The sequence below is a fragment of the Ailuropoda melanoleuca genome, chromosome 6, assembly GCF_002007445.2.
Source record: "Ailuropoda melanoleuca isolate Jingjing chromosome 6, ASM200744v2, whole genome shotgun sequence".
In the NCBI taxonomy this organism is placed as follows: Eukaryota; Metazoa; Chordata; class Mammalia; order Carnivora; family Ursidae; genus Ailuropoda; species Ailuropoda melanoleuca.
This window is the reverse complement of record NC_048223.1, coordinates 49691866-49707484: the sequence shown is the minus strand read 5'-3', so window position 1 is coordinate 49707484 and position 15619 is coordinate 49691866. Positions and strand designations below refer to the sequence as shown.

General features: G+C 40.9%; 1 protein-coding gene across 3 annotated transcripts in view; it reads left to right on the top strand.

The window, feature by feature from the left end:
* PRKG1 (protein kinase cGMP-dependent 1) overlaps window positions 1-15619 on the top strand; it is a 1120820-nt gene that overhangs the window by 1072934 nt on the left and 32267 nt on the right. For all 3 annotated transcript variants that reach the window (XM_034662369.1, XM_034662370.1, XM_034662371.1), the window contains one exon: window positions 1444-1540. In XM_034662369.1, the coding sequence (XP_034518260.1) occupies window positions 1444-1540 (97 nt within the window). The remainder of the gene's footprint in view (window positions 1-1443; window positions 1541-15619) is intronic.

Below are 15619 nucleotides of genomic sequence, written 5' to 3'. Positions count from 1 at the left end.
TGGACCAGTTGGAATGCTAGAAATGCACATTTGCTGCTTCTGTTCCATTCTAGTAAACCATCCCCAGAACCACTATGCTGATCTTTTGATTGTGTAGTTCATGAGAGAGGTCTACAAATGCCATCAGGATCGGTCCGCAGCCTCGTTTATGGAGGTTTGTTAGAGGGAGTTGATGTCACATAACCAGTCACTAATGAAAACTTAGTGTTCGTACTCTCTCATGAGTCTGTCAAGAATTGTTAAAAACTGGAACTGTGGTTGTAACTTGGAGAGTGTTAAAACCTCACCTAGAAAACTTTTTCACGTTTCTTCCAAGTGGAGAGTCTAAATTTGCGTCTGATTATAAAGGAATAGCTGAAATGTTACACGGCGTAACGCCAAGCGTACCTATGGGTGACTCCATCCAGAAACAGACATAAACCAGCCGTGTGAGCATCTCCCTCTGGAGCACATTCATCATATCTATCTATAGCATAGACCGCATCAGGTACAGCCTGGCTGAAGGTCACGGGTTACACAGAGCTATGCAAATACTTTATTTTGGAGACAGCTGAATTACTCCCTGACCTGATATGAGTGAGAGGGTGGGTCATCTTCACTGTGACGCCTTCCTGCCCTTTCTAAATATAGTAGGGCCTTTAATAAGAAGATATTTTAAGCCTCTCATATTCACTTGTCTCATCAGGAGAAGCTTATTTTCACCACCCGCATGTGTCAGATGTGCGTGGGGCATAGCTAGACTTCGGAGCGCGGTCCTTGCCCCTCCGCACCGCTCATATAAGACACTGGCAAACAAAAAGGCACTGGGATTACCAGCTGAGAGGCAGTGGGTACACATAAACGAAGGGAGATACTTTTTAGCAATGTGAACATGCTTCTGAAATCCTCCATTTCAGACATTGGCACATCAGTCCTCAGCTTTTCGGATCCGTTTTCCTAAAACCTGGCTGTGATGTCGCTCCAGAGACCTCAGGGATCTTGCGGCTTTTAATAAATACTGATAGGACCCACTGCCAGCCTGTGGATAAGGGACACTCATGAGAAACTGCCATCCCAAATCTGAACGGCAAAACCAAAACCGAGCAAAACCAAAAATCCCAAAACAAAACCAAAAAAGAACCACCCCACCAATCCGCGCTCGCAAGAAGATGCGCAGGAAAGCGCTGCGATGTAACTGATTTGGTGACTGGACGCATCAGTCACGTGACTGGCAGGCACCAGGCGCTTTGTCTTATTCTCCTTTGAAAACAAGTGCAAATCTTGGTTATTCTGCACAACGGGGACCAAACAGTTATGCTTGGGAGGAGACATAGACTCTAGAAGCAAGATGGAATTTGAGCAGGTAAACCCCGAGCCACAGTCCTGTCATTCCGGGTCGGTCGTGCGTGGTTCTCGTGTTTGCACCTCTAAGAAATTTCCGTTTTTTCGCATCAAAAAATCCAGATATGAAGCCGAAGCTGCTTTCTTCGCCAACCTGAAGCTGTCTGACTTCAACATCATCGACACCCTCGGAGTCGGAGGCTTCGGACGAGTGGAGCTGGTAGGTGGTTCTTCTTTACGTGCTCTGGGGAGCCCCTCCTCCTCTCGCATTTTTCGCTCTAGATTAAGATTGCTCTCTACTCTCTCATCATTACTTATTACTGTTCTTGAATCCGTACCAAATGCTTTTGTGTCAGCACATCCGACTGTGAAACAGATACAGTGAGCTATATATTATGTAGCCCATAAACTGACAATAAAAAAAAATTTACTTTTTTAGGAAAACCTCCTCATAGTAAATGAAAGGTAGACACACTAACTTAACGAGGAACCCTAAAGCGCCTTTACCCAGCTGACATTCTGGGACCTCCACTTCCTTGTTCTGAGCAGTGCTCACCAACTTAGTCATGCGCCCTACTTACATGTAGATATAAATATGGAGAGGGAAATGGGATATATATATGTTATATGTAGACATACATAATATAATACATACATATATAATATGTATATTATTTCATTTCCTATATATACATGTATAAATTTACATTTTAATTACTGTAGTTGTTGAGCAGGGACATGAATAAGTTAGAGAATATGGCTCAAATCTAGGGAAGTAAATAAAGGAATAAAATCTATATTTAATTCAAGATGTTTAACACTGCTTTAAAACTTTAAGAAAACATAAATAATGCTGTAGTATTAATTCTGTGATTCTATAGTAAGCACCTAGTTATAGTGACTATATATATATACATATAAAACCATAGTAGATAATACGGTGTGAATATTTCACTCACGTTTGTGTACACAAACACATACAGGTAAGTGTTAGGATGATGGGGACATTTTGGTACAAGTTTATTCATTCAACATATTGTATGAATGTGGTGCAAACCAAATGAAAGCATAGCATGGTGTGCCTTTGAAATATAAGTTTAAGAACTGGTCTGTTACAACATAGACCAGGAAAAAAAAATGTATTCTGGTAACTGAGTCGCTGCATTTAGAGACGGTGTGGATATAAATGCTCTTTGAGAAAGCAGATTAATTTCCACCCCTGTGCCGAACACGGAGGAGCCCCTGACACCAGATACTAGTACAGTATGTTAGGAACTCCCCGGACAGTGCAGTAAACAGTTACTGTTGCCATCAGGGGCAAGAGAAATCCCCTTCCCTAGAAGCAGACTGACTCAGTGCTGTGTTTGATATTTGACCATTTGTGCTACAGTTGTGATTCCTGGCTTTTGACAAGCGAGAAAAATGCCATTTATTTAAACATTAGACAGGAAAATAACTAGACAAGAAAATTTCAAGCCATACTGTGTTTCGTTGAATTGGCACCATGCTTCTGGTAACACTGCTTGGAGAGGCTATAGCCAGGCTATTTCTGGCTTGACTTCTGACGTCATAGCGAGGATTTTCAGCTATAAGAATACGAATCTGGGGCTTAGGAAAACGTGTTTTTCTGAATTCTGCCAGTCAACAGTCTTAGGTTTCGTTTTCAAGAACTTTCATTTTGTGACGAAATGAAACTGTTCATAGAGCTAGTGAAGATTTATGACCGGTGTTATCTCTGTCCTAGGGTGTAGGGGCATATAAACAGGTGGGGGTGCAGCTGTCCTTGCCAGGAAAAGCGTAGTAGTGTCTGCTGTGCTTATTTACATACTTGAATGTGTCTCCACCCCTTTCAGAAGGAAGCACTACATGGACAGAACGCCCTAGAGGTTAATTTCATGACTTGTAGTTTCTTAAACATAATTTTTTAAAGACTTTGGGCAATAAAATTATTGTTTTGGTTAACCAATAAAAAATTACAAATTTGTGGATTCCTAAAGGTCTGAGGATCTCAGTTGGGGACCTTTAGGTTACCAGTAAGGTATTTTATGAAATAGAGGAGTTTACTCGGGATGTTTGAAATACTGAAAATTGCTCATAGACACTGAAACCACTTCAAGCCGAACAATTAAATGCCAAGCTGGCAGTGGAAAACTTCTAGATACTTCCCTCAGAAATGTCTGAGGAGGCACAAACCACTGACCAGAAAATGAGGGAAGGCTCAATGTGGGCATATATAAGGTGCCCATATAAAATGTGGTTTAAAAAGACAAAATACCTCTGTGTGTGTGTGTGTACACACATGCATAATCTCCATCCCAGGAGAGAGTCAAGGGTAGTTCAGCCTCATTTTCTTCTCATGGATATTATATTTTACTCTTCCACACAGATATTTATAGACTAATGAAAATCATAACCTCAGAAATTAATTTTAATTGGAGTCCAGTTTGCAAAAACGTTAGGTATGCTCATGAATGATAAATCCATAATGGGCCACTAGGCACAACCAGTACCTTAGCAAAGAGGCACATGGTTTTAACCTCTGAAGTGACATCTTCATGTCATGTGATTTTACACTTCCCCAGAAACACCTTGCAAAAATCAGGATACCCAGATTGTCTTCACTGTTCAGTGCGGACTAGCCATTTATGTGAGCGCTCTTGCCCGACGATTCATCGTCCCCAGTTCTTACCACTTACTCACTGCCTGAGAATATTACTTCTTGGGTATGAAAAATATTTTCCTCTGTGATTGTTCATTTGTCCCAGGTATTCAGTGATGCCGGAATTGGAAATCTGGCTTCAGCACTTGGACTGTGATCTGTCCTCATCGCATATAGTGAATCGTCACGAACTTGGCACGGGGGGCGGTAGAATGCACCTTCAGAGCAGTACCCACACCCTTCATAGTGGGAGGGGGACCAGACCGAGCCTGGTTCTGTTGGGATTATAGAACTTCTCTCCACTTTGAAAATGACGCATGCAAGATCATATTATCAATATTGTAGAGTGACATATTTAAAATTACTACCTTCACATGAACGAATTTCACATATGCATGTGCACAGTACTGTACCAAGTATATGAAACAGATACCTTGAACTTACCAATCCTTAGTTCAGCAATGATGTTGAGCAGGTAAATAACATGATAAAAACCACATGGCACTTGAATTTTATCATGGCATTAAAATTTTTTCCCCAAGTATAGATTATAAGATTATAAACTCTTCAAACGGGTATGAAGAATTAAATTTGAATTGTTGAACCCCATTTCCTGGTAGGACTAAAATAGGAGTTTTATCCATTATTTGGTATACAGATTAGGTTTGTGTTTTTTTGCACCATGATATGCAAAGGCTTCTTAGCATGTCTTAATTTTTTACTATTTATCTCAATTTGGATGAATTTAGATGCCAGAGGATTTTTCAGGCAGGACAATTACTAAATAATTCACTGTCAACTTTTGGAGAGGAGAACATAATTTTGGCGTATAACAAGAAACTTGAATAATTGTTCAATGATGAGACCAGAAGCTCGAAGAACTGGTCGTATATGAATGGGAATTTGGCTCTGAAGCTATTAATTCTATTTCATAAATACTTTAAGCAGAACTGATTTTAATGAGTTGACTATCAGACATGTCCTATTCACAACTATTACCTCTGGGAAGTCATCCGTACTGCTTTTTTTCTGTTATCTGGCAGAAACCATATTTTCTGACCATTTTTTTTTATTTTGAAGAATGAGCTTTTTAATTTGTTCAGTGCTGCCTGTTTATCTTCCAGAAGACCACATTTCGTTGATAATAGCACCTTCAGAAAAAGAACTCAGGTTTTTTTTATAGATGATTTACTCATTAAAGCAGTAAGCACTGCTCTAAAACACGACGGTAATCCTCTTAATTTACAAGGTATGACTGCAAAATAAGGAGATTGATTTTACAATCACAAATGAAAATTAGTCCCATTGCTCTGTGGTCACATTCCTGATTTACTTTTGCTCTTGTCAGAGAGGTGCTCTGCTTTCCAGAAGAGATTTGCACAAATCAGCCTTTGTAATCCGGCAATGCTGATGTGGTTGCTTTAGATATTAGATATATAAAAGTTTTATTCAGCAATCCAATGCCCCCTATACCAGAGTACCGTACTTGGATTAAATGTAGGGACCAAGATATGGAAGCCATAATCTCTGTCTTCTTGGATTATATCCTTTCTGTATCATTTGTTACATATTTATGTAGCAAGCTGTCTGCTGGGACACACACAGTCCAAAGTGAAACAGCCCACTGCCTCTAGGGACTCAGTTTACTGGGCAGGACAGTCATGTAAACTTATAACCCAATAATCAAAGTATGAGCAGCATGTCCGGGGTCATGCAGAAGGTGGCATCCTAAGACAGACGGAGAGTTAGGGCAGCTACTGAAATAACCTGAAGCATGATGGTACACTCCTGTACAATACAACTACCACGGCCTAGTTTATTGACAAACTGATATTAATCGTATTTTTAAATTAGTGGCTCCACTTTCTTACTAAAATAATCAAGCCTTGCGTTTGGACCCTGCTCCGTGACCTTCACATTGGTCCACATCCAGTATATCATTTTACCTTTCTAGTTAGTCTGGGAGTGGGACATAAAGCGTGATCTGCTTTTGCTAGAAGGAAGTTGGGATTCATGCATATCAGAAGCCTAAGACCACGCAGTCAGTAAAAAGCCTGTTGTTATTACCCAGATCTACTGATTTGGGTGTTTTTTTTTTTTAAGATTTTATTTATCTATTTGTCAGAGAGAGAGAGAGAGAACAAGCCGGTGGGGGGCCGGGGGGTGCAGAGGGAAAAGCAGGCTCCCCGCTGAGCAGGGAGCCCCATGCGGGACTCAATCCCAGCACCCTGAGATCATGACCTGAGCTGAAGGCAGACGCTTAACTTAGCCACCCAGGCGTCCCTACTGATTTGTTTTTAACTAGAAGCTTTTTCTATCATTCTGCTTCTAAAATATTTAGATTCTCATCACACCAACAAGAGCCACCACGAGGACATCAAACAAATATCATCACATTGACAACCTTAGTTTAAAAAAAAAAAAAATTCTTCTAGAATTCAAGAACCTGTAATAGACCTAAATCTAGAATCGATGCTGCGATGATCCATTATTCACATCTGCTTCTGTCAAACCTCCAGAGGCTCTCCCTCCTCTGAATCTTTTGCTCTTCTTATTTCCATGGTAAAAAGTCTGTGGAGGAAAACTCAGATTTCCTGGATTTAGATTTTCCCCGCTGGGCATGCTCGGTCATTTCCTCAGAGGTCACTTACTTTTGAGCCTCAGTTTCCCATTCTGGAGCAGGAGGATAGCAGGAGGATATGCACCTCACCAGATTACGAAGATTAAATGAGTGAAAGCCCCTACATAGTGCCTCACACCATAGGTCCGTAAGTGGTACGATGCTATTATTATTAAAATATGTTCATGATAACTGTCATTCCCAGCTCTACCCACAGAAAAGGAAGGGGATGGAATAATTTTACTCTATTTTCCTCCCTTGCTCTGCCGAGTCCCCACAGTACAGACATTTCTCCCCTGTAAGAAAGAGCCTGAGGTCTTCATGATGACCTCAGTGACAGCTTCTATTAACTCCCCGCGAAGCACTAAAGCTCCTTCCCTTTCAGATCCTCCCCACGCAGAGCCATCTATACCTGAAGTCACCTGCTCTGATTTATCCATTTCTTCTCCCAATGGTCAAGCCCCCACTCTTCACCTCTCAATAGCAAACAGGTTTCGGTGCTGTCTGCTCAATCCTATCAGGTTCCTCCTCAGCCCCGTTAAACTACGGAACCCCAATGGGGCATAGCGAGGGTCTGGCTCTCGCCAAATGGACCAGACAGGTCCCCTCTCCTTTCTTCTGCACCCCAGCCCCCACGAGAGGACAGCGCAGGAGGGGGCAGGGTGGCAGCAAGTGCCAAGCACCTGCTGCCCCAGGTCACAGGGCCAGACGGGTTCGGGAGCACTGTCGTGGCATTTTTGCCAGCTGCTTGGCACTGGGCGTCACACGCAGGCAGGCCTGAAGGGCTGCATCCACCCACGGAAAGCAAAAGGAGACTGAGAGGTGGTTAAGGAAGCAATTAGGTGATAAATCCATTGCTCAGTCAGCAGAGTTTTGTTTCATCGTTTTGAAAGGCGAACAGCTTAACTGCAAAGGGAAACCCCACGTAAGATGGAAACATTTCGAGAGCTTCTTCCCTGGCAGGCCACACGGCAGTGAAATGGAATAGCTGGGGGATGGCGGGCAGCACTGCCACATGTGGCCCCAGTGACTGCCTGCACAGGATGCCTGGGGAAACCCTCTGCCCTGAGCCCTCGTGTCCTCTGTCACCCAGGTGAGCGAGGTCTCCGTGCTCCGTGGAAACTCAAAGCTCGCCTCGGTCTAACACAGCCTTTTCTCTCGCCGTTCCTCTAGTGGGCTTGTTATTAAAGGTCATCCTCATTTTAGGTGCATCCTTCAAAAGAATCTAAGTTGATGCCAATTATTGATGGTGATAAATAGTATTGATTTCAAAGGGAGTTATTCGGGTAGCTAATGGATTCTAGCTGAGCCTAACAGGTGCAGTCACGATCTAAGGTAGTTTCTCAGTACGCATCACCAGGAGTCAAGTCTCTCTCTCCTTTGACGTTATTCTAAGACGTGCATTTATTCATCTTGTTACTGTAGAATATATTTTATATAGTAGTTGGAACACAGTCTGCAGAGACTACAAAGAATTACTTGCTGACACATCTTTGAATGTATCAATTTTATATACTAGCTATCTACAGAAATGAATCTCATTAAAAATATTTAAAATCCGTGTCCTAGAGTTCAGTAAAATGTTCATTTCTCCTCCAAAACCATGTGTTGTTCTAGAAAGAGCAGTGAAAATCTGGAAGGCACTAGACCTGTCTTTTCAAGGGTTAAAATGTGGATGATAAAAGAGTATATCCTAAGGTTAACATTTCGGTCACTTTTATGTTTTCTGTGACAATTTATGGGCACATAACATTCAGCAAAAATGTATCTTTTATAAAATCCCTCCATATTTTTTGTGGGATCAGAAATAGCAGAGGTGATTCCCGCCCTTAAGGAATTTCTGCCTTCTTGTAAATAAGAAAGTAAGACTAACACATCTGAAGAAGACCAAGTGAGATCCTTTAAGTGGACTGGATTAGCTTCTAGATTATGCAGAAAGGTTCTTTGTATTTCAGAAAGAGGGAGACCATTTGGAGCTGATTGGTTCAGAGTTCCGAGAAGACACAGGACTCCAACCAGGGCTTAGGGAATAGATTGGGATTTAAGTGAACAGCTGGGAAAGGCCATTCCAGGAGAAGGTTACAACACAGAGGGGCTCCATGTCTTCACAGGCCACTGAAGCAAGCGGCAGGCCTGCCCAGGTGTTGCGTGGAGGAGCAGTGAGAAAGGCCCTTAGGCAGCCATCGGCCTGGGGCCACTGTGATCTGCTCTTAGAGAGGTCAGACTTGAAGGCTTAGGTATCTTTGGGCATGAAGTCAGGTGATGAAAACATAGAACACAGACTCAGCTCTCAGCTTCACCTGTGAAATCAAAGAATACACTAGAAGTGACTGCACAGGCTATTTTTAGGTGGGGCTGCTCCTAAAAATAAACATCATGATTTCTCTTCTGAACAAGGTGGTCTGCTTTGTGTCAGGAGGTAGCCCGTGTCCCTGAAAATTTCATGTAAACACTTGCAAAAAGAGATCTCATTCATGAGAGGGGAAAACAGGCCCCTTGTATATGTCAGGCGTGCTGAAAATAGCCATGTCCTTAAAATGAAATGGTTTCTCTTGTGGGGGGAAATATGCAAGAGCCATTCCGTATGTTTCAGTGTAGCTCATCAACTATATAAGTTTAATTTATTGCTGATTCAGACTCTGCCCCCCNCCCCCCCCCCCCCCCCCGTGTTAATATCCCCCATTGCCCTTGACACATAACAGCATGTTAGCTTGAACAATGAGCTCTGAGATCGGGTTCTGGGGGCCAGAAGGCTCAGTTCTGAGGCCCTGATGCCAGCCAGCTGCCTTGCAAGTTCACGGTAAGAGCAGAGAGACCATCAGCACCCAAAAGGAATCCCATAAGTTCAACCCAAGGGAGCCACTGAGTGGTCATGGCTCTAGTTTCTGATTCCACACCCACGTGGACAGAGTGGCTTAAATGTTTCATGTGACTGTTTTCCATAGATGAAGTCAGCACGGGCAAAGAATATGAAATATGTGTGGAACGGGCTTAACTACATTTGAAATACATTTATATTTGTACAAAAACTTGTAAAAAATGTAAAGCACAAAAACAGGGAGGAAGGAATTACCCTATTTTATTTAATATCAGGGTGAAGTTTGAGTCTCACCTATATCAAGCCATTAAAACCTGATGATGAGCCATTTGATTAAAATCCCCCCAGTATGTAACAGAAGCATCAAGTTATTTATGCCTGATGTCTCAAAAGTATGATGAGAATACAAACACTTTCACGAATGAAACTGAGCACTGCTCAGAGAGCTGAATTTTGCAGTATGGTATTCCATTTCATTTCCACTGACTTTAAGCCCTCACAGAGTCAATAAAGGAAAGAAATTGAAGTGTCAACCTAGGAGTCTCAACTCCTATCTATGTGAAATTTCAGGTTATAAATGTGCTTAAAGCCTTAGAATAAGTAGAATTATGTGAAATATTTTAGTGATCAATTTAGGAATGTATAAGCAAGTTGGAAAACTGCTACATGTAGTATTTCTTTATACAGATGAATGAGATTGTGCATAGAAATCAAATTATCACTGGGGGCAAGGAAAGTAAATTTTTTTGCCCATCCCCCCACCCACCTCCCCTCTGACAAGGACCGGTTCATCCTATTTGTTTTGTTGTCGTTTGCTGGTTCTGTTTTTTAAGATTCCAAATATGAGTGAATTATATGGTATTTTTCTTTCTCTGTAAGACTTATTTTGCTTGGCGTAATGTCCTTTAGGTCCATCCATGTTGTCATAAATGGCGAGATCTCATCTTTTTTTATGACCAATAATCCAGTGTGTGTGTGTGTGTGTGTGTGTGTGTACCCATATACACACACCACATCTTCTTTATCCATTCATCTATTGATGAACACTTGGGTTGCTTTCGGATCTTGGCTGTTAATAATGCTGCAGTGAACACAGGGGTGCATACATCTTATTGGGTTAGCGTTTTTATTTACGTTGGGTTAATACCCAGTAGTAGAACTCCTGGACGCCATGGTATTTCTCATACTATGAGGAACCACTATACTGTTTTCCACAGTGGCTGCACCAGTTTGCAAGAGGGTTCCTTTTTCTCCACATCCTCACCAATACTTGCTGTTTCTTGTGTTGTTGATTTTAGCCATTCTGACAGGTGTGAGATGATATCACACTGTGGTTTTGTATTTGTATTTTGATTAGTGATTTCGAGCATCTTGTCATGTGTCTAGGGGTCATTGTTTGTCTTCTTTTGAAACTTGTTTGAGTCCTCTGCCCTTTTTTTTAATTGGATTGTTTGGTTTTTGATGTTGAGTTGTATAGGTTCTTTATGTATTTGGGATACTAACGTTTTATCAGATACTTCATTTGCAAATATCTTCTCCCATTCCGTAGGTTGTCTTTTGTTTTGTTGATGGTCTCCTCTGCCCTGCAGAAGCTGTTCATTTCAGTGTAGTCCCAATCGTTTATTTTTGCATTCGTTTCTCTTGCCTCAGGAGAGAGATCTAGAAAAATATTGCTAAGGATGATGTCAAAGAGATTACTGCCTGTGTTTTCTTTTAGGAGTTTTATGGTTTCAGGTCCCACATTTAGGTCTTTAATCTATTTTGAGTTTATTTCTGTGTATGGTGTAAGAAAGTGGTCCAGTTTCATTCCTTTGCATGTGGCTGTCCAGTTTTCCCAGCACATTTTCTGAAGGAGATGGTCTTTTCCCCACTGTATATTCTTGCCTCCTTCATGATACATTAATTTACCATATAATAGAGTTGGTTTACTTCTGGGCTCTCTATTCTGCTCCATTGATCTATGTGTCTGTTTTTGTGTCGGTGATGAAAGAAAATAATTTAAACTTTATCATATCAATTTTAATAATCACTACGAAGTGAAATAAGGTTTATTTTTTGCAGCTACTATACGGAAGAGAAATGATAAGTCTAAATTGCACATTTCGGTAAACCATTTTGATTCAATATAGGTAGCCTTTTGAGTCCAAATGAATCCATGCTAATTCCTTAATAACAGAAATCACAAGTATTCTTTGATTTCCAAGTGATTTCTATAAAATAGTCCAACCATTTGTTCATGTTGTAATTAAAAATAGAAAAGTATGATGTTCTTTTCCTGATCTTCCTCCAAACTGAAAGTTAAATGTCTTTTTTGAAAACTATCTCCTCTATGAAAACAGTCTTACTTGGCTTTTGATCAATTTGAATTTAATAATAGAGACATTTCCTGCTACAGAACTGAATTTCGAGTCTGAAGGCAAGTTACAAAGCAAATGGAGTTGACATATTTGGTGAGGGGTTGAGGTGAACATGGGAAGGAGAACAAAGAGAGAAAGAAAAGAGACCAGACCCTCTCTTTGATTATCGCTTGTGCAAATGGGAGAAGAAAACGCAGAGATAAAATAAGCTATTTTTTTCTATGCTCCTTTGTTGTGAATGGTATACATGACCATTTATGTATCTGTAAACCACTTAGTGGTCATCGATGAAATAAGTTTTACATGTCAAATCCTCCCCATAAAATTGTATCACGGTGCCATGCCTCTTGTCTTCCTGTCTGAAAAGCTTTTCAACTCTGACATCTCTTTAAAGTTATAATCCACCCTTTGGATTCTCTGTGTCAGCTGGCTCTATGTCACACAGGCTGAGACAAGTCCCTTGTGCATCCTTTGGAACAAACCAGATGCTGTGATCCATTCTGAAGTTTTGGACGCTGACTCAGGAAAGGAAAACATCTGATGATCTCGTGCAGTGCAGTGAGAGAGAGGCGAGGGAAAGGACCCTGAGCACCTAATGAGGAAAGAACTTAACCAGCGGGCTTTTCTGTCGTGACTGTAGTGGTGTTCGCCTGCAACTATGGTACTATTACAGATAACAGAAATTCTCATAGAAGGACTAGCATGGTTTTGGTTAGGAAATGTTGAGGAGTACAATCCAATACTACTGTGTGGAATAGGAATTTTCTATGCACTTAAAAATGTTTGCTTTCTTTCATGAAGGTAGTAACTTCTGAATATGTGAGCACGAGAGTTTGTCGTGTCCGAGAAGTTAGTTGAGTCAAAGTGATAACACTGGTCTTTCCTTTTCTGTGCAAGTAAGACTTCCTTAAATCCAGACAGATTTTTCCTGTTCCTTCGTTTTCCTTCAGTTGGTTGGGGAAACTAATTAAAACATAGATTTAATGATGAATTGTAAGAGTTAAATTCTGTTGACAAGTATCCACTTTAATTAGCGTTCCCACATATCTTCATAATTGTTCTGAGGTAGCACTTGGAAACCTCGAAGTATTTTTACATACGCTATCTGATTTGATCTTATAGTATCTGCTTTTGAGGTGGTTATATTCCCCCCTTTATAAGTGAGGAAAAGACTCTAGGAGCCTGGGAACCTTTAGAAGGCTCTAGAAGATTACAGCAGGTCGCATCCAATCTCAGTTGTACATTATTAAAATACTAAAGGCATGGCCCAGCAATTACCTATTATTTTGATGAAATAATTTTGTGATAATATGTCTATTTTGCCGAAAATAACTCATGATCCTACCTCTTATGGGGGGGAAGGGGAGTGAGGCCTTTTTAAAATTTAGGACTTATAATCACAATAATTAAGTCCTAAAAAAGGATCAAATTCTTTATAAAAATGTTCATCAACAGATACTGCAATAAAAATGAAATACAGTTTTGGCTAACTGGGGAACTTTTACTGAAGGGGGAATGATAAGCATAGAGAGAAATACATTTCTAACATTTCATTCCTTAAAATAAAAATTAAAAATATACCTCATAAACAATGAAGACAAGACTTATTAGAAAATAGACATATTTCCTGGCTTTGTTGAGGTAGGATTTGTGTCCCACAAGGTCACGTCTCTTTGACAGGTCACATCCATTCTCACCCCAGCTCCAGCGACTGACTACTCACCCACCATCTAGCTCTAAGCCTGAGCCTGTCCTGCTGCATGTTTTAAGTTGCACCTTTGTTTTACACTCACTGGTTTTATTTCTACACGTGCAATTGAAGATCTAGTTCAATATGGACCCAAATATCCAGGTGTTTAACGCACAGCAACTGATGCCGTCCATTTAAGCCTTCATGTAGGGAATCATTTTAATTACAGTATTGTCCAGAAAGCCACTCTCTCCCCTAAATAATGAAGATACAGCTATATTGCAAAATAAACTATGAATTATTAATAAAAAGGTTTAATAGGCAAATGGAGGAACAGATTCTAAGGACCAACTCTCAGCCCAAGGTAGTGAGCCAGTTTTAAGTTTGTTCTCATTGTAACTCCCCTTCTCAGAGCAAGGAATTGGGTCCAGCAGGAAACAAGCCTTTTTAAGACAAGTGCCTGCCACAGACAGAAAGGGGGCATATGTTCCAGCCAGCGAGTGTGTCTTCAAAGCTCTTTGAAATAAATGCTGGTGGCGTTTCCTCTCAGCTTGGGCACCACCTGGAGCCCTGCAGTGAAGAACTTGTCAAAACCGGCATCAGAAATTCCCACCTTAAGATCCGCTCTGTCCAAGGATGCGTTCATTCAAATGGCAACGCCAGGCTCCACACGGAAGTAACGTTTCACCTCTAGAAACTAATTTCTAGTTTCTGATATAACCAAAGCATTGTTTCTGAAAAATAAGAGTAAGATATGGAGTATTAGCGTTTTCTTGTTCTTTTTCCCCTTCGTGGAATTTTGAGAGTAAAACCAGTGTGGTGCAAGGCTCGGCAGTCTTTTTAAAGTAGCTTCTCAGCCCTTTACCTATTCCCTTGGTAGGACTGAGACGAATGAGTGGCGATAGGAATGGGCATAAAGTGACAGCAGCTTGTGCTGGGTCATATTTTGAGGAAATTGCTTTGGCCTGAGGGGACCGTGACAGTTGGAGGCACCTAAGAATAAAAGCCACTAATACGTACTGAATGGGCTCTCTGTTCCAGACACTGGGTTTGATATGTGGGCCCTTTTATTCCATCTTCCCAAGTAAACTGAGGATTGCCTTCACATCACAGATAAGGACAGAGGGACAGGGTGTCAGAAATGTGTCCAAGATCACAAGCCAAAAAATGGTTGCGATTTAAACAAAAGCAGTCACATTTCAGAGCTCACACTCTCAACCACAGCCCTAGCCTGCATGCTGGGGAGTGGGTGGGACAGTCCGCACAGGAGGACAGAGCCAGGGAGTACGCGGACCCAGCTAGGCTGGGGAGGAGTCCTGGGGATGGAGGGGAAGAAAACCACACATTCATTTCCTCCTCTCTTGCTTGCCTGCATCCACACGACACGGATTTCCTATGTCTAGCTGACCCGACTACAAAATCATCATCATTATCTCAAGTTGACAGAAGCGGACTTAGGGTAATTCATTTGGCTAACTGGAAAAATAAAAAGCAAACTACATTTCACCTTAAAAATTTTCATGGATTCGTTTTGTGAAAGTACTTCCCTAATAAAGCCTAATAGCTTAGACCCAATGAATACAAGTTGCTGTAACCTACCCTTAGAGTTCATGTTGAACAAAAGAATATGGCAGGTCCTTCAAGGAGATGAATTGTGTTGTTCAGCCCAAACTTGAGTAGGTTGTTATGCAATATACAACCTCTCAAGGTCTTTGCATTCATGGCATTCTAGCAGAGTGGTTCCCCTTGAACCGGACCCCTTTGAGAGAGTCAGACACTAATACATAGATAGTGCGATTTCAGAGAGACTTTAACATTTATTTTCCATGAGAGTCACTGTGTTTACTCATCATAAATGGATATATGCTAATTATATAAAAGTTAAGCAATTCAAAAAAGCAAAAAGAAGTAGAACTGAAAATTTCCCTAAGGGAAAACCATTATTGACATATTGGGAAACACATTTCTGATTGTCTCTTCCTAGATTTATTTAGATATATACGTGTACATACAAATATTATTTATGGGATCATAAAATGTATGCTGGCTTGTATCCTGTATTTTTATATGAGATATATAAGTTATCTGTGTGTATATAAATATAAAATATAAACAGGGGAGCCTATTTTTCCATAATAAAAAATGAAGACTTAGA